This window comes from Mangifera indica, chromosome 3 (assembly GCF_011075055.1).
Source record: "Mangifera indica cultivar Alphonso chromosome 3, CATAS_Mindica_2.1, whole genome shotgun sequence".
NCBI classification, from domain to species: domain Eukaryota; kingdom Viridiplantae; phylum Streptophyta; class Magnoliopsida; order Sapindales; family Anacardiaceae; genus Mangifera; species Mangifera indica.
The window spans coordinates 951,141-969,665 of record NC_058139.1 but is presented as its reverse complement, the minus strand read 5'-3'; the positions used below and the strand labels follow the sequence as shown (position 1 = coordinate 969,665).

The window sequence follows — 18,525 nt, the reverse complement described above, 5'->3', positions numbered from 1 at the left end:
AAAAGGACTATTGCCACTTAGATTTTAAGGTGACATTCAAACACATTTGTGAGGGTAGAAAAATTTAAATTTTCGCTTATAAGTTAATTTATATTATTATTTTTAATTAAAAATAAAAATAAAATAATTATTTTATTATTTATATTAAAAAATATAAAATTAATTGTTATTTTTTTAAGATTTATAAATTAATAATTTTAGTTTTTTTTAAGTTTTTAAACTTTGAAAAGTTATATTTTCACCCCTAAATCTAGGGTTTTCATATTTTTCAAATTACAGTTGTCCACAAAATCTTTAGAAATAACAATTTTACCCTCACTCTTCAACTTCAACTTCCGACATCCTCTCCAATCTCCACCTTCTTTTGAGTTGATGATAAAGATAGTGTGACAAAAGGATAAAAATCTCTTTATCACACCACCATAAGACGAAGAGACATTTATTTGTCGCACCACTTTTACCATTGGCTCAAGAGAAGGAGGAGGCCAGAAAGGACGCTAGAAGGGATGCCAAAAGTTGAAGTTTAAGAGTGAGGGTGAAACTGTTGTTTGGGGGTAAAAATGTTATTGTTTAAAGTTTGAAAACTTTAGGTAAAGGTGAATTTTTTAGTTTCTAAAACCTAGGGAAAAAAAAGTAACAAGTTTTATTTCTTTTTAATATACATAATAAAATAATTATTTTACTCTTATTTCTAATAAAAAAAATTAACAGAAGTTGAGTTATGAGTGAGAGTTTAAGTTTTTTAATTGTTGTGGGTGTAATTTTAAATTTCAGTTAAAACTTAAATAAAAAATAGTATTTTTCCCTATAAAAAATAATGTTGAGACAACGTAAAACTGTATAATTGAGGATATAAGAAATAACATTAAGACAATGTAAAACCGTATAATTGAGAATATTAATTAAAAGAAAAAACAATTGTCCCCTAAATATTTTTTGATAAATTTTGGATAACATTATTTTTCTAAGTAAATTTATCGTTTATTTTAATAATATCATTTTTTTTAGTATATCTTTTTTTCATACTTTTTTTTAACACAACCAATGATGATACACTCTAGTAGTTAATCATCACTTTAAAGATAAAATAGTTTAATGATAACTTATATAATGATAACTTATATCATAATAAATCAAAACTTTTGTTGAAAACTTCTACAGATAAAAATTTAAAACTTTGAAGGTTGATTTCTAAAAGAGGTTTGGTTTTATTTATTTGTTTAATTATCGATTATATTAATTATGTAGACAGTAAATATCTATTACATTAGTCAAAATAGTACAACTTTTGATGTAAATTCAAAAACAAAAAATAGAAACACAATTTTTTGAAAATCGAGTAAGAATATGAGTACAAATACAAATATAAATATAAATGCAAAAAATGAGTGCATACATACGAGAATGCGTATATTTCTTTCTCTTTATATAAAATAATTTTATTTTATATATAAAAAAAACATTCTCACACTTTGTTCTAGTATTAAGCGCAAGAGTGTTTATATAAAAATAATTTATATAATTATTTTTATATAAATTATATAAAATTTTGTATACATATATAAATTATTTGTATATAAAAATGTTATATAAATTATTTTTATATAACATTCTCGTACTCAATGCAAGAATTTTTTTATATAAAATAATTTATATATTTTTTTTTATATAAATTGAAAGAAATGCACGTATTCTCGTGTCTATGCACTTGCACTTTGCATTTGTATTTATACTCACATTCACACTTTGCACGGATACTTGCACTCAATTTTTAAACTACGTTTCTGACTTCTATTCTAATCTTACATCAAAATTTGTTCTATTTCGACAAACACAAAAAATATTCATTATTTACACAATTGACGTAAATAATAACTAAACAAATAAACAAAATTAAACCTCTCTTAGAAATTAATATTTAAAATTTTAAACTTTTATTTGTAAAAGTTTTTACAACAACTTTTCAACGAAAATTTTAATTTATTATAATATAGTTATTAAATTATTTTGTATTCAATATAATAATATATTATTTAGGTATATCATCGTGAATTGTGTCAAAAAATAATACAGTTGAAGAAAACATATAATAAAAAAAAAAATTAAAATAAATGATAAATTTGTTTAAAAAAATAATTGTTTAAAAGTTACCTAAAATTGCTTAAGCAACAATTATTTTTTCTATTTTAATTTATCTCCCATATTATTGAGAGTGAAAAACTAAAACATGAAGCATTCCTGTCGTTTGCAATAAATACCAACCAGTGATTTGAAACTCTGAACCAATCCATTCAATCGAACGGTCTAGAGATATAACCTATGCCTTTTTATCTTCTTTTGCATGGTGATAAGCTCTAGCCCTCCTTGTCTCCCTTGCATTATGACAGGATTTAGTCCGATTTGAAGGATAATAAGGGGTGACGATATCAATGGTTAGTGTGGGTGATATATAAATAATTTTAATTTAGAATAAATAATATTTTATATTTATAATTGTTTGACAAAAAGTGAAATAGTGAGAACATAAAATTTGAAATACTTGTAATTTTAATTTTTAAAATTTAATAAATAAAAAAAATATTATATAAATTTTTTAATATTCAACATTAAAATAGTTTTATATATTTGTTGATAAAAGATTATTGACAAACTAAACAATGAGTTGTTTGTAATAAAAATAAATTATCACTTAATCTTTCATCACCCATAAAAATAAACCAGTTCAGTCTTAAAAATTAATTTAATTTGATTTAATTTAACTCAAATTTATTTGATTAAACTTAAAATTAAAATATTTAACTCATATTTTAATTTGAATCGAACTTAAGTTAAGAGATTTTCTATTTGGTTTGACCCAAATATGACTCTAATTTCGAGCTAGAATCAACAATTTAAAATTATGACTCAATTTAGTTTGAATTTTGTAATTTGAATTTGTGACTCGATTTGGTTTGAATAAAAAAAATTGAATATTATTTAAATAAAACAATATTATTTTATCAATGAATCACAAACTTGAGTCACGAATCTAAATTATATATTCAAACAATCAATTTGAATCATTAATTTGAGTTGAATCAAACTATAAATTTAAACTATTGATTCGAGTTAAATTAGAAATGAATCGAACTTAACAATTTTTATCTGAGTCTAATTTAAATTGGACTGAACTCAAATAAAAGAGCGTTCAGGCTCAGCCCAGCGAATCCACCCCTAGTCGCCTGGAACTTTACACCCCTAAAATTATTCAGCTAACTTTGTAAATCAACCGTTGGATCACTCTCAAGTCAGTGAAGATCCCACTTAGTTTAAAAATCAACCGTTGGATTTATTGAACAAATATAATTTTGTCCCGAGTGAGCCACTCCGGCCGCAGTGAATCAATTAAAAGACAAGACTAAAGACAAACGCGGGAAAATCCTACGTGGCATCATGCTAAGAGCAGCCAAAAAATTTACACAAAACTATTTATCGCGCTTCGTTGTTCACGAGATGAAGAGAAGATTGCGTTGCCATTCTGTGGTTTTTCGCGTAATTGTATAAATTATTAAGGGCAATTGTTACAAAAGAATGGACAAAAAGAGTAATTATAAAAAGGTCAATCGTTAGGATTTCCCTTTGTGATTTTTTTTTTTCCTTCTGGAGTTCTTTCAATCTGCAATAAACGGATCGGCTGAGTCAAGGAACCGCCTTCCCGTTCAGGTAATTTTTTTTTTGATTAACGGAGTGTAATTTTCTCGAGAAACAATCGTCATTTTCTGTTTGGTTGATGAGAAAATAAAAAAACAACAATATTACACCATCTCATGTTTTGACAGAAACTAAAATCTGGCTGAATTCATAGATTCCTTTAATGCCCGATTCATAAAAATTTAGAAGCTGAATTGGAAGTTGCAATCTCATCCTCGTAAGTCGTTTTTTTCTATATGTCATTCCTTGTGAGTCACTGTAATAGGTATAATTTAATATTATTTAATGGCATTTTCTTGTAATAAAGAATTGGATCGATCTTCGAATTGTGGTGGGAGGTGGATTAAAGGTGTCAGTCTGCAATATGTTGGGTTGGTTAAGTAATGAGATAATTGTTTGAATTTGATGCTCAAATTCAAAATGTCATGAAACTGGTGGCCCTTTGCTGTGCTGAAGTTGACATTTCAAAATGTCATGTAAAAAATACCCAGCTGGATTTCCGTTCATTTTATTAATGAAATCCTGTTCTGGTGGGCGATTTTATCAAAATTTACCATAGATATGATCCTCAACTGTACGAAAATTCCTCTTGTATTCGTGTAAATCTATACTTAAACAGAATTTGAAAAATATTGCTTTTGGTTGTGAATCGTGACCAGATGATGTGTTTCTTCATTCAGTGCCAGCCAGAAATTCTAGATAGAATGTGGGGTGCAAAAGATCCTGGTGTTTTTTCATTAAGTTCTTTGTGTTTTCAAGTTTTACTTTGTCTTGCCCTGTTTATAATAATGCTAAAATTTGATCACATCGAGGGCCAGTCTGTTTGTTTGCTACCTAAATTTTTGTAGATGGAATGGATATTGATCGCTAGACAAGTTGTTGGGGTTGAACAAGTCAATTACTTATTCCAGGAATTTATATATTGTCAAGTTTCGGGATTCTAGTTAATATTATATTAAATTATCTTTTCAGACCTTTGGCTTGCTGTGTTTGCCATCCATGTCGAATGCTTTGTCTTAACAGGCTTGCGGATCAGGATTATTGAAGTTTACTGATTCCAAGTCCTTGGAGATTGATCTGAATCGTGAACAAGTTGAGCAAATGGCTGGCAGTAAAAGAGGTGCAGTTTCTCTTTTAAACTATTACCCAGATTTCTGAAAAGGATGGAGTTGAGTTGATTCAATGAACCTTTCAACTTCTATTAAACAAAAGAAGAACCCACCCAGTAATAATTTTAAGACATGATTCATTTAATATTCTATTGATAATAATGCAAAATTTTATGTCATTCATCTGATTGTAAGTCCTTTTCCTCTAATAGGTAAATCTGCAACTGGAAACACCTCATGATCGGTTGCCTTTGCCCAGGGTCATTATTTTGGCTAGATACCATGCTGCCACATAGAAATAAACAAGTCTTCTCATTGTCCTATTTAAATTTAGATTTTTTTGGAGAAAAATCTTAGCTCGCCATTTCTATCAGAAACCTTTTATTTGATGTTAAAGTATCAGATTCACTTTTTTTGTTTTTTTCTAAGAAGTTGAAGATACAATCAAAAAGATATTGCTGCTTGTTAAAAATAAAGAACAAGAGAAAGAAGATGGAAGCACATCAGATTCAGAACTTGTTGGCCTTATTGAGCAATTCCACAATCAGTACCAATCACTCTGTACTCAATATAGTAATCTTAGAGGGGAGTCAGGGAGGAGATCTCGTGGCAGGAAAGAAACAAAAGCTGCAGTTTCATCAATCTCCAGCTCAGACTCAGAATATTACTCCTCTGAGGACACTGAGATTAATAATCGGAAGTTGAGAAATGGGCAGGAGAAGATGCCAAATGTCTTAAAGAAGGAATGTAAAACTGAAAGTTCAGAAGTTAATGAAATAAAGCAGGAATTGGTGTGTGCTATTGATGAAAATGGAGCTTCACAGTCCAGTGAAAACCTGGAAGCATTGAGCAAAACACAAACATCGGATAAGGACTTGGAGGGCCAGGTACCTGGCTTAAAACTTGAGCTTGAAGCCTTGCATAGCCAGAAAATAGATTTGGAATTGCAATGTGCTAATAAAACAACTGAGGCTGAGCAGTTAGAAAAGGAAAATAAAGGACTGCAAGAGCAGACTTCTAAACTTGAATTAATATCAAAAGAGAGTAAAAAGAGATAATTGATCTGCAAAAGAAACTGAAGGACAATGAGAACAATTTAACATCTACAATCGAGGACTTGAAGGCACAAGTCAGCTATCTTCAATCAGAGGTTGATTCTTCACATTCCTCAGAAAACAAAGCAACAGGTCTCATCAATGGCTTAACGGATAAGGTCAATGTAATGCAATGGGATTTGGTGACCCTAAACAGTCAGAAAGCTGGGTTAGAATTGCTACTGGAGGGGAAAAACAAAGAAAATTCTGAATACCAGATTCAGTTGAATAAACTAAAAGAGGAACAGACCAAAAAGACTTCAATTGGACAGAAAATGCTGAAACTGAAAGGAAGCTTTCTCGTACAGGTGAAGGACGTGGAATTGGAATTGGAATCTTTGAGCAGCCAGAAAAACAAATTAGAAGAAGAGCTAGATAGTAGAATTCATGACATGAAACTATTAAGAGAGGAAAATAAGAGATTGCAAGAGAGAATTTCAGAACCGGGTGATCAGCTTTCTGCTCTTCAAAGAAAGTATGAAGGTAGAGAGAATGAGGCTTCTTCTCAGATTCTAACTTTAAATGCACAAGTTCTCAATTTGCAGCAGGACTTAAATAATTTGCAGTCACAAAAAAGTCAGCAGGAACAACACATTATTAAATTGACAACCAAGTTTGCCAATCAACAGACAATTCTGAAGGAACAAGAGGAAACTATCAACAAACAAACTGAGGAGTCCAGACAAATCAAAAGTCGGATCTCTGGGTCCAAGATTAACCTACAAGTTGCAGAAAGGAAAATGTCAGAGTTGGCAGAAGATTTTCAGAAGAAGCTTGAAGATCTCATCCATGTACTGTACCAGAGAATCCTGGTTGCAGAACAATTACATAATGAAACTAAAGAAAACCATAAGAAGACAACAGAGAGGCTGGAGGAAGAACATAGGCTAATTGAAAAAAAGATTGCAACTCAAGAAATTGAGTTGAGGAAGCTAAGGGACTTCTTCCAACCAGGAAGCAAGTCATTGTCAGGATTGGACTTAGCAGTGGGGACTTTGGACGGCAATGGAGACTTAATGAGCCGCATTTACGAAATTTCGACTGAACTTGCCTTTGCAAAGAATTCTGTCATTGACACATTTAATGAGAAAAATAAATTACAGCAAGAAGTGAAATGTCTAGCTGAACAGCTCCATGGTAAGGAAGAGCAGGAGTCTTTGTTAGAGGATGAGGTAGTGAAGTTAGAAACCAAGTTGGGAAAGCAAGGTGGGGAGAAGTTGAATCTATTAAAATCTGTGAGCCAACTTGAGAGACAGACAGAAGAATTACAGAACAAAATAGAAGACAAAGAAGAGAGGTTTTTGAGTCTTGGAGAGGAGAAGAGGGAAGCTATAAGACAGCTTTGCACTTCAATTGATCATTACCGCTGTGACTACAATCTTCTGAAGGATGGAATCTCCAAGACTCTTCAAATAAATAATTAGAGCATTTTGTTCTCATAATAGATTCCTGAACATATTATTATTTATTTTTTGGCTTGTTTTTTGCTGTAATACTAATGTTTTCTTCAAAATATACATTGTAACGACCAAATATTGCTGTAAAAATAATGTAACTTAGCTTTTTCATTTACAGCTATACCTTCTAAAAATATCGCTTCACATGAATTGGATTGAACAATAAAATGAGATGGAGCAATAAGTTACCTACAGGCGGCGACGACCGGGTCGGGCAGTGCCTTATTTGGTGAGGCCCACTGTGTTATAGGTTGTGCTGTGCCTGAGAAGGTCAGCTTTGGCAAGCCAGCACGACCCGCCGTAACTCTTAAGACCCAATGCAACTCATATCTTCTAGGTTGTGCCTACATGAACTTCACATGGGCTGACCTGCCAAAAATGATTCTTTACATAATTTTAATTTTTAACTTTTTAAAATTTTTGTAAGCCATACTAGGTTGGCCGATGCGTCTTCCTTGTAAGCCTTGATATAACCCATAATTTTGTGGATTATGTTTTTTAGGTCAGTATTATATGATCGATTATTAAGTCTAAAGTTATATAACAGTAAGATATATTTTACTGTAAAAGATAACAAATTTATTATAACTTATTTAATTAAATAGATTGAAATTTGATGGATATCTCGGTCAAGATAAGGATAAAATTAAGTATTCATAATTGGAGTGTTGTGACTTGTGATTGAACTAACTTGGTTTATAGTGACAAAATTCAATTGGTTTGATTGAAACTTGATGGCTAACTCGATCTAACTAAGAGCAAATTTGTTTTCATTGTCGAACTTCTGTGAATTGTGGTTGAGCCGATTCAGTTTACAACAATTAAAGCATTGCATCAATGTCAACGTTAAAATAGTTTTACAATCAATTATAACAAATTCAAATTAAAATTATATTTGATTTAAGTCAAGTTTAAGAAAACCCTATTTTAAAATTAAATTGAATTTAAAAATGGGATATCAAAATTAATTTAAAAATAATTTAGTTTAAATTTGATAAATGTCAACTTAAATTTATGGACGAATCAATTTATTCACGAAATGATCTCAATCATGGACTAAAAGTTTACTCCTTTGATCGGACCTCAAATTCAAAATCGCTTCGCCAAATGCAACCCCAAGTCAGACCATGAGCAAAACAAGCGCGGGAACCGCACCTATGTGGGCCCTGTCACCACAGATCATGGCCTAAATTCAATGTATCGCCCGCCTTTTACAACATCGATACACGAAACAAAGGGCGAATCATTGGCCAGGAAGACGAAAAATTGTACGGAAGATGGCGATTATGTAATTAACTATAAACTCAAAGGGTAATTACTTTCGAAAAGAAGCTCCAATCAAAGATTCCATCTCCCTGAAATAGAAGCTACAAATGCTGGACAAGTCACTTCGAGATTGCTCCGAATCCAAACAAAATTACTTTTTCATTTAAACTGATTTTTAAAAATTTAATAATAATTCTCCTTTCACACGTCTCTCTCCCTCTCTGCCTTTGTTCTTAGTTTCTTGCTTCGGTTTCAGCTCTCTCACTTACCGGTAAAGCTTTGCTTATGAACTGGTTGTTGCTTGAGAGTGTTATATGTAACCTTTTTCAGTTGATTTTTGTTGTAGAGTTCGATTCTATTCTGGATTGTTTGAATGCAATCAATTTTTCTTTTTCGATTTTGAAGGTGTTTTGTTCATTAGTTGAAGTAGTTATGTCGAATTCCTCCAGATGATTTCGATTGAATTTAGAGATGAATTGTAACAGAAACGTTGTTCTCAGATCATGATTTCTGGCTTTTTCAAAGTTCTGATCGATTGTTCTTTGTTATGTCCTTGCAGATTGATTGAAATCGAGGAAGCTTCTGTTTCAGCTCTCGCACTTACCAGTAAAGCTTTGCTTATGAACTGATTAGTGATTATTGCTTTGTTCTTCCCCTGCTTGAGAGTGTTATATGTAACGTTTTTCAGTTAATTTTGGTTGTAGAGTTTGATTCTATTCTGGATTGTTTCAATGTATATCAATTTTTATTTTTAATTTTGAAGGTGTTTGATTCATTAATTGAAGTAGCTTTGTCGAATTCTTCACGATGAATTCGTCTAGATTTAGAAATGAATTGTAACAGAAACGTTGATCTCAAATCGTGATTTATGACTCTTTTCAAAGTTCTGATCGATTGTTCTTTGTCATGTCCTTGCAGATTGGTCCAAATTGAGGAAACTTCATAAAAAGACTCCAAGTGAAAGTTCAGAAACTTGATTTAGGTAAATGATGATATAATAGCTATTATTTTTTCGGTAATTTTGATGGTAAAAGACAAAAAAGAAAAAAAAAATTATATGTTTCTGGATGACATGCTGGTAAATTGAATGATTACGAAGCAATTATTATTTTTTAATGGAAATGCAAACAAAAGGAACAGCTCACTCTTAAGAGTGAAGTCTTAACAGGTACAATAGCAGTCTTTTTTTATCGTTTTAACTGGGCTTCTGGGAAATTCCCCAGAGATGATGAATGATGAGGTGGCGCCTGATTAGAACTGATGCGATCATAGTGACGTGGAGTAAATCAGATACACATGACTCTGAGCTCTTTTCGTTTTTTAAATTGTTTTGTTTTTTTAAATCGACTAATATTAGTTATATTAAGAAAGAGTACTGATTTTAGGTGATCTAATTGTTCTAAATTTATTTTTTTCACTAGTAGAGGTAAATGGATCCTAGTATCCTATTGAAAAACAGTGAGTTCTTGTAAGTAGGAACCAAAACCAAAGCCAACCCCATTGGATCGGGTTCCGATTCCACTTGATATTGTTCATCTCCACTTGGATTCACACTTTGGCTGAAAAGAATAAATTAACAAATAGTTTTCAGAAGAAACATGCATACAAACAAGTATGAGATTGATAAAGAAGGCAAAAAATACCTTATTTTCATTTTTGTTATCATTCTCCCATGTCCACTAAAAAATCCCTTTGTGGTTAGAAGATCTTTCAGCGCCACCTTCACTTTTGGTTCTGGTATGCACTATAATCTCTTCATCTCTGCACAACCCCTCCTTAATCTTTCCAAATTCGATGCCATCTTCACTCCTGAAACAGGAAACCCATATAAAAACCTTACAAGGCATGTATTAGGGACATTCATTGGTAGGCACTGGGCAGCAAGGGAAGAATTTTCGAATGAATATATGGGTGAAAAAGGTTACAATATCGATTTCAAGGGATCGGATTTGATCCTTGAGATTGAAAAAAAATTGAATGAATTTAAGGGTGATACTGTGAGAGAGACGTCAAATTCGATGTAAGGGGATCAAGTTATGTTTTGTTTGTTCTAAATCAACTTCACAGGGTGTTGAATTCGAATGAATTTAGGGGGGAGAGTTGATAGTTTTGTTTGTTTAAAAGCAATTGAATCAAACCGGCAACGTTTTGGTTTAGTAGATATGAAAAAAAAGTGGCCAGCTACCCGACCGAATGCTTGAACTTTGAATTGGAGCCGGTTCCTAGGTCAATTTCAATTCCTTTGGAGGTGGAATCGAAATTGGGACCTGCCAGTTTTACTGCAATTGAAACCAAAACTTACTTGGGGAAAGCCTGTTTTAGATAGGAACTGGAATTGACAGTTGGGTACTTGGCGGTTATGGTTCAAGGCAAGTTACAAAACAGAAGGTGAAATCTGTATTATAACTAACCTCTTTTTCTTGAGTTGTAAAAAGCATACCAATTTATTGAAGAAAAATATAGAAATATATGTGCTCATTATCATGCAAGTTATTTATTGGTGCTGTGTCTTGTGTAAAGTCCTTTGTAAATGAGTAAATGCATGAAGGACCTTAAGTTTTTGCCATTAATGAAGGGGAGGAATTGGGGTAAGGACCGTTACTTTAAGGCTAACAGCAATACTTTCTACTACAGTACCATGAACTAACGCATTTGTTGAAGTAGACTAAACAGAAATTAGGAAGTCTTAGGTAGAGAGTCGTCTGGAGATATAGTCTATAGAATTATACTGAAGAACGTACTTTTAGTCCTAGAATTGATCAAGTAAGTCCGTGAGATAATTTTGGTGCTGATGAGAGTTCGGAGAAATGCTGTGTGATGATTTTGTGTATCCGTAAACAGCAGCCTCCTCACACAGGTGACTGAAATATATAATAAGTTGTAACCATTTTGCTTCTGGACACAAGGGAATTTTGTTGAATGTTATATTTTGAACAGGTTTTTTTGGAATGGCAGGAATGCCTAATAGGTCTGATGTCAGGTATCAAAGCATAATTGTAACAGAATTGCACAAAAATGTTATTTCAATGGTTTGTTTTCCTTTTGAGTCACACTTCTATATACTCTTAAATAGACCAATATGCATCTATCTTGCTACTTTTTATAAGTTTTTTTTTTTACTGTACAAGTTTTAATTACTTGATCTGGTCTTTATCATTTTCAACTGTTCATACATGCTCTCAGTTATAAACTTTTGGCATGTGCTTCACTTTTTGTCATGTTGAATAGATTTTGCTTGACAGTATCTGAAATTTAACAGGATGCTTCAAATTCCGAGGTTCTGAGCTCAAGATGGAAACTGAGTTGTCTAGGAACACACTTATTAAGGATAGTTAATAATCTAAAGAGGATATGGGGAAGCATCATTGGAGAAAGTCCATAAAGTCCTTCTTTGAGAGTCACATCGATCCAGAAAACGATGAACAGCTGAAAGGAACTAAAATAGGTAGTATAAAATATAATTTATTCTTCCATCCAGAAAGTTAAATCTGATTCTTTTCAAACATACGGAGGTTATTAGGATAAGATGAACTTCAGATTAAATTTGCTTTTGCATGACAGATTACTATGAAAACGATTGGCTTAAGATAAACCGCAGGCTGATATGCATGGGTTTTTTTTTTTGCATCTTAAGCTATCATTCTTCCCCTTGTAACTTTAATCATTATATTAGCAAGGACTGAGTTTTTTTTTTCTTGCAGACATTGAAGACAAAGTCAAAAAGATCTTGAAACTAGTCAAAAGTGAGGATCATGAAGAAAAAGATGGGATCAAAGAACCACTTGTTGAGCTAATTGAAGATTTTCATGGAAAATACCAATCGCTTTATGCACAATATGATAATCTTAGAAGAGAGCTGAGGAACAAAATACATGGCAACAAAGAAAAGGAGGCCAGTTCATCATTAAGCTCAGACTCAGACTCAGATTATTCTTCGAAGGGCAAGCACAGCAAAAATGGAGAATTTGAAAGTGAATTCCAGAAAACAACAGACAGCATAAAGCAAGAACTTGAAGCAGCAAATTTAGCACTTTCTGATCTGAAGATGAAGTTGATCTCTACCAGTGAAGAAAAAAAAGCTTTAGATTTGGAATACCAAACAGCTTTGAGCAAGATACAAGAAGCAGAAGAAGTCATCAAAAATTTGAACCTTGAAACTGAAAGCTTAAACAATGAAAAGATGAGACTTTCAGTAGAGAATGGAGAATTGAATAAAAAACTGGAGACTGCTGGGAAGATAGAAGCTGAGCGAAATCAAGATATTTCTGACATGAAGAGGCAGTGGACTGCTACTGTTGAAGAAAAGGAAGCTTTAAATTTTGAATATCAAACTGCTTTGAGCAAGATATTAGAAGAGGGAGAAATCATCAGAAATTTGAAGCTTGAAGTTGAAAGCTTAAATGCTGAAAAGTTGAAGCTTTCAGCTGTTAATGCAGAGATTAATCAGAAGCTAGAAACTGCAGGTAAGATAGAAGCTGAGGTAAATCAGAGATTGGAAGATATTATTAGAGATAAAGACAACTTGATCATTGAGAAAGAGACTGCTCTTGCAAGGATTGAAGAGGGAGAGAAGATTACTGAAGAACTAAGAGCTGTTGCTGATCAGCTGAACGATGAAAAACAAATTCTCGAACAGGAAGTAGAAACTCTTAGAGGGGAAACTTCTAATTTGAAGCAGCAACTGGAATCTGCAAGTCAGAAGTTGACTGCTACCAGTGAAGAAAAAAAAGCTTTAGATTTGGAATACCAAACGGCTTTGAGCAACATACAAGAAGCAGAAGTCGTCATCAGAAATTTGAAGCTTGAAACTGAAAGCTTAAACAATGAAAAGATGGGACTTTCAGTTGAGAATGGAGAATTGAATAAAAAACTGGAGACTGCTGGGAAGATAGAAGCTGAGCGAAATCTAGAAATTTCTGACATGAAGAGGCAGTGGACTGCTACTGTCGAAGAAAAGGAAGCTTTAAATTCGGAATATCAAACTGCTTTGAGCAAGATACTAGAAGAAGGCAAAATCATCAGAAATTTGAAGCTTGAAGTTGAAAGCTTAAATGCTGAAAAGTTGAAGCTTTCAGTTGTTAATGCAGAGATTAATCAGAAGCTAGAAACTGCAGGTAAGATAGAAGCTGAGTTAAATCAGAGATTGGAAGATATTATTAGAGATAAAGACAAATTGATCATTGAGAAAGAGACTGCTCTTGCAAAGATTGAAGAGGGAGAGAAGTCTACTGAAGACCTAAGAGCTGTTGCTGATCGGCTGAATGACAAAAAACAAATTCTCGGACAGGAAGTAGAAACTCTTAGAGGGGAAACTTCTAATTTGAAGCAGCAACTGGAATCTGCAAATGAGAAGTTGACCGCTACTAGTGAAGAGAGAAAAGCTTTAGATTTGGAACACCAAAAAGTTTTGAGCAAGATATTAGAAGCTGAAGAAGTCATCAGAAATTTGAAGCTTGAAACTGAAAGGTTAAACATTGAAAAGTTGAAACTTTCATTTGAGAATGGAGAATTGAATAAAAAACTGGAGACTGCTGGGAAGATAGAAGCTGAGCGAAATCTAGATATTTCTGACATGAAGATGCAGTGGACTGCTATCGTCAAAGAAAAGGAAGCTTTAAATTTGGAATATCAAACTGCTTTGAGCAAGATATTAGAAGAGGGCGAAATCATCAGAAATTTGAAGCTTGAAGTTGAAAGCTTAAATGCTGAAAAGTTGAAGCTTTCAGCTGTTAATGCAGAGATTAATCAGAAGCTAGAAACTGCAGGTAAGATAGAAGCTGAGGTAAATCAGAGATTGGAAGATATTATTAGAGATAGAGACAACTTGATCATTGAGAAAGAGACTGCTCTTGCAAGGATTGAAGAGGGAGAGAAGATTTCTGAAGACCTAAGAGCTGTTGCTGATCAGCTGAACGATGAAAAACAAATTCTCGGACAGGAAGTAGAAACTCTTAGAGGGGAAACTTCTAATTTGAAGCAGCAAATGGAATCTGCAAATCAGAAGTTGACCACCACCAGTGAAGAAAAAAAAGCTTTAGATTTGGAATACCAAACAGCTTTGAGCAAGATAGAAGAAGCAGAAGTCGTCATCAGAAATTTGAAGCTTGAAACTGAAGGCTTAAACAATGAAAAGATGAGACTTTCAGTTGAGAATGGAGAATTGAATAAAAAACTGGAGACTGCTGGGAAGATAGAAGCTGAGCGAAATCTAGAAATTTCTGACATGAAGAGGCAGTGGACTGCTACTGTCGAAGAAAAGGAAGCTTTAAATTTGGAATATCAAACTGCTTTGAGTAAGATACCAGAAGAGGAAGAAGTCATCAGAAATTTGAAGTTTGAAGTTGAAAGCTTAAATGCTGAAAAGTTGAAGCTTGCAGCTGTTAATGCAGAGATAAATCAGAAGCTAGAAACTGCAGGTAAGATAGGAGCTGAGCTAAATCAAAGATTGGAAGATATTATTAGAGATAAAGATAACTTGATCATTGAGAAAGAAATTGCTCTTGCAAGAATTGAAGAGGGAGAGAAGATTGCTGAAGACTTAAGAGCTCTGGCTCATCGGGTAAATGATGAAAAACAAATTCTTGGACAGGAAGTAGAAACTCTTAGAGGGGAAACTTGTAATTTGGAGCAGCAGCTGGAATCTGCAAATCAGAAGTTGACCGCTACCAGTGAAGCAAAAAAAGCTTTAGATTTGGAATATCAAAAAGCTTTGGGCAAGACACAAGAAGCAGAAGAAGTTATCAGAAATTTGAAGGTTGAAACTGAAAGCTCAAACAATGAAAAGTTGAAACTTTCAGTTGAGAATGGAGAATTGAGTAAAAAACTGGAGACTGCCGGGAAGATTGAAGCTGAGCGAAGTCTAGAAATCTCTGATATGAAGAGGCAGTGGACTGCTACCATTGAAGAAAAGGAAGCTTTACATTCGGAATATCAAACTGCTTTGAGTAAGATACTAGAAGAGGAAGAAGTCATCAGAAATTTGAAGCTTGAAGTTGAAAGCTTAAATGCTGAAAAGTTGAAGCTTTCAGCTGTTAATGCAGAGATAAATCAGAAGCTGGAAACTGAAGGTAAGATAGGAGCTGAGCTTAATCAAAGATTGGAAGATATTATTAGAGACAAAGATAACTTGATCATCGAGAAAGAGACTGCTCTTGCACGGACTGAAGAGGGAGAGAAGATTATTGAAGACTTAAGAGCTGTGTCTGATCAGCTGAATGATGAAAAACAAACACTCAGACATGAACTAGAAACTATTAGTGGAGAAACTTCTAATTTGAAGCAGCAACTGGAATCTGCAAAACAGGAAGTCTCAGATTTATGTCAGTCACTGAATTCGACCGAGGAAGACAAGAAGTCTTTGATCTTAAAAGTCTCAGAGATTTCTAATGATATGCAGCAGGCACGGAATGTAATAGAAGATCTCATGACTGAATCAAGTCTGTTCAAGGAGAAAATTGTTGAAAAAGAAAGGGAACTGTCAATTCTTGCAGAGATACATGAGGCCCATGGAAATGAGTCATCAGCTCGAATAAAGGAATTAGAGTCTCAAGTAACAAGCATGGAACTAGAGCTAGAAGCATTGCGATCCCAGAATAGAGATATGGAAATGCAGATTGAGAGCAAAACAATTGAAGTGAAACAATTGAGAGATGAAATAATACGGCTGCAAGCCCAAATTTTGGAGTTTGAAACAGTGTCAAAAGAGAGAGAAGATGAATTGTCTTCTCTGAAGCAGAAACTTGATGCTAATCAGAGAGAATCAATGTCTAGAATAGAGAATTTGACAACACAGATCAGCAGTCTGTTACGTGATGTGGATTCTCTACGCTCTCAGAAAGCCGAATTGGAAGGACAGATAGTATTCAAAAGTGAAGAAACATCAACGCAGGTCAAGAGTCTATTGAATCAGGTGGACACACTGCAGCAGGAATCGGAGTCTCTGCACAGCCAGAAAGCTAGTCTGGACTTGCAACTTGAGGAGAAAATCAGAGAAATTTCAGAATGCATGATTCAGGTGGAAAATCTGAAAGAGGAGATAGTAAGCAAGACAGAGATTCAACATAGAATTCTGGAAGAAAAAGAAAGTTTGACAGCCAAAATAGAGAGCCTGGAATTGGAGGTGGCTTCTCTAAGCAATCAGAAAAATGACATTGAAGAGCAGATAAGAAATGAAATTGAAGAGAGTGGTCATTTGAGAAAGGAAAAGGCAGAGTTGCAGGACAAAATATCTGAATTGGAGAAAGCATTAAGAGAGAGAAAGGCTGAGTTATCCTCTCTGCAGGAGCAACGTGTAAGTGTAGAAAACGAAGCATCTGCCCAGCAAACAGCCTTAACAGCACAGGTTAACAGTCTACAAAAGGACATGGATTCCTTGCAGGCCCAGAAGAATCATTTGGAATCACAGCTTGTAAGAGAGAAGCAGGAATCTTCAGAAGGTGTTATCCAAATGGAAAACGAGAGAAAAGAGTTGCTGAATCAGATTACAGATCAGCAGAAACAGCTCAAAGAACTGGAAGATGCACACAACAAACTGAGCAAGGAGTATAAACAAGTTGAAGTTTCTTTCCAGGAATGCAAGGCAAATCTAGAAGTTGCAGAAAGGAAAATCAAAGAAATAACAGATGAACTCGGTAGGAATAATGAGTCTAAAGATCAGAGGGTGGCTGATTTGGAAGAAACTGTCGAAGACCTGAAAAGAGATCTAGAAGTTAAAGGAGATGAGCTGAGTACATTTGTTGAAAATGTCCGCCAAATTGAAGTTAAGCTTCGCCTGTCAAACCAGAAGCTTCGGGTGACAGACCAATTACTAACTGAGAAGGAAGAGAGCTTCAGAAAAGCAGAAGCAAAGTTTTCAGAAGAACAGAGAATGCTGGAAGAAAGAATTGCTACACTGTCTAGAACCATTGCCGCAAACAAGGAGGCCCATCACAGTATGATCACAGATATCTCAGAGAAAGTAAAAAGTACTTTGACCGAGCTGGAAACTGTGATACACAGGTTCGAAGATGCCTACGAAAGCTATGAGCATCGTGTAGAGAAAAAATCAGACGAGCTTCGGATTGCGAAGAGTTGGGTCATGGGGGCAAATTACCAAAGGGAGCAACTGAAGCTAGAAGTAAGCAAACTAGCCGAGCAACTGCAAAATAAGAATGAACAAGAATTGACATTGAGAGATAGGATTGAGAAGCTAGAAGTTAAGGCAAGCAAGGAAGAAGCGGAGAAGCTGAACCTGACCAAATCCATGAAACAACTGGAGAAAAAAGTGGAAGTTTTAGAGACGAAGATGAAGGAGAGGGAAGAGGATATCTTCGGTCTTGGAGAGGAGAAGAGGGAGGCCATAAGGCAACTGTGCGTGTGGATTGAATATCATCAGAGTCGTTACAATTATCTCAAGGAAGTACTTTCAAAGGTGACTATCAGAGGGCAGAGAGCGACGTAGAAGTCTTTGATCTCTGTAATGCCTGGTACGTTTCATTGTTCATTGTGTTCTTTTTTTCTGTGGGCAATATTTTATTAGTTCCTTTTTAACGTAACTAGTGGTTGGTTGGGCGTATGTCATTCAATTTGATTGTAAGGTTTTCATTGTATTTGTCAATCAAGCATTGCATTTTGTATAGAAATTATGCTTCTTAGCTTTAATTTATGGATGGTGCCCGGGCTATCTCCATTTGCACGGCCCAGATCGGTCCCTGGTCTGGGCCTTTGTGGGTCAATTTCAGGTCTTGGTCTTTGGGCTGATTTATTATTTTACTTTTTAAAAATGAATAGAAAATTAATTTTTTTAAAAAATTTAGTGGAAGGTAATTTTATTCTCTCTGTTTTTTCACTGGACCCGTAATTAGGATTAATTCCAAGTAGGGGGTGATACTATCGAATCAAACTCAAACATCTTTTGATTTGACTTCAATT

At 34.0% G+C, this 18,525-nt stretch overlaps 1 protein-coding gene, 1 long non-coding RNA gene and 1 pseudogene across 4 annotated transcripts; all 3 read left to right on the top strand.

The window, feature by feature from the left end:
* Positions 1–3,544: 3,544 nt before the first annotated feature.
* On the top strand, positions 3,545–5,195 carry LOC123210470. The gene is made up of 3 exons (XR_006501266.1): positions 3,545–3,702; positions 4,663–4,810; positions 5,012–5,195. It is a non-coding gene; the product is annotated as an uncharacterized LOC123210470 (long non-coding RNA).
* Positions 5,196–5,227: 32 nt separating this feature from the next.
* Positions 5,228–7,461, top strand: LOC123210708 (annotated as a pseudogene).
* A 1,293-nt stretch (positions 7,462–8,754) lies between these two features.
* Positions 8,755–18,260, top strand: LOC123211174 (COP1-interactive protein 1). Of its 3 annotated transcripts, none has more exons than XM_044629725.1 (5): positions 8,755–8,887; positions 9,176–9,222; positions 9,535–9,598; positions 11,876–12,061; positions 12,318–18,260. In XM_044629725.1, exons 4-5 carry the CDS (start codon positions 11,968–11,970, stop codon positions 18,053–18,055), a joined length of 5,832 nt encoding a protein of 1,943 aa, XP_044485660.1. In that variant the 5' UTR covers positions 8,755–8,887; positions 9,176–9,222; positions 9,535–9,598; positions 11,876–11,967; the 3' UTR covers positions 18,056–18,260. The 3 variants fall into 3 exon arrangements, with proteins under 3 accessions (XP_044485660.1, XP_044485661.1, XP_044485663.1); XM_044629726.1 differs by having other exon boundaries at positions 9,176–9,290; XM_044629728.1 differs by lacking the exons at positions 8,755–8,887; positions 9,176–9,222; positions 9,535–9,598 and adding an exon at positions 10,870–11,004.
* Positions 18,261–18,525: the final 265 nt, after the last annotated feature.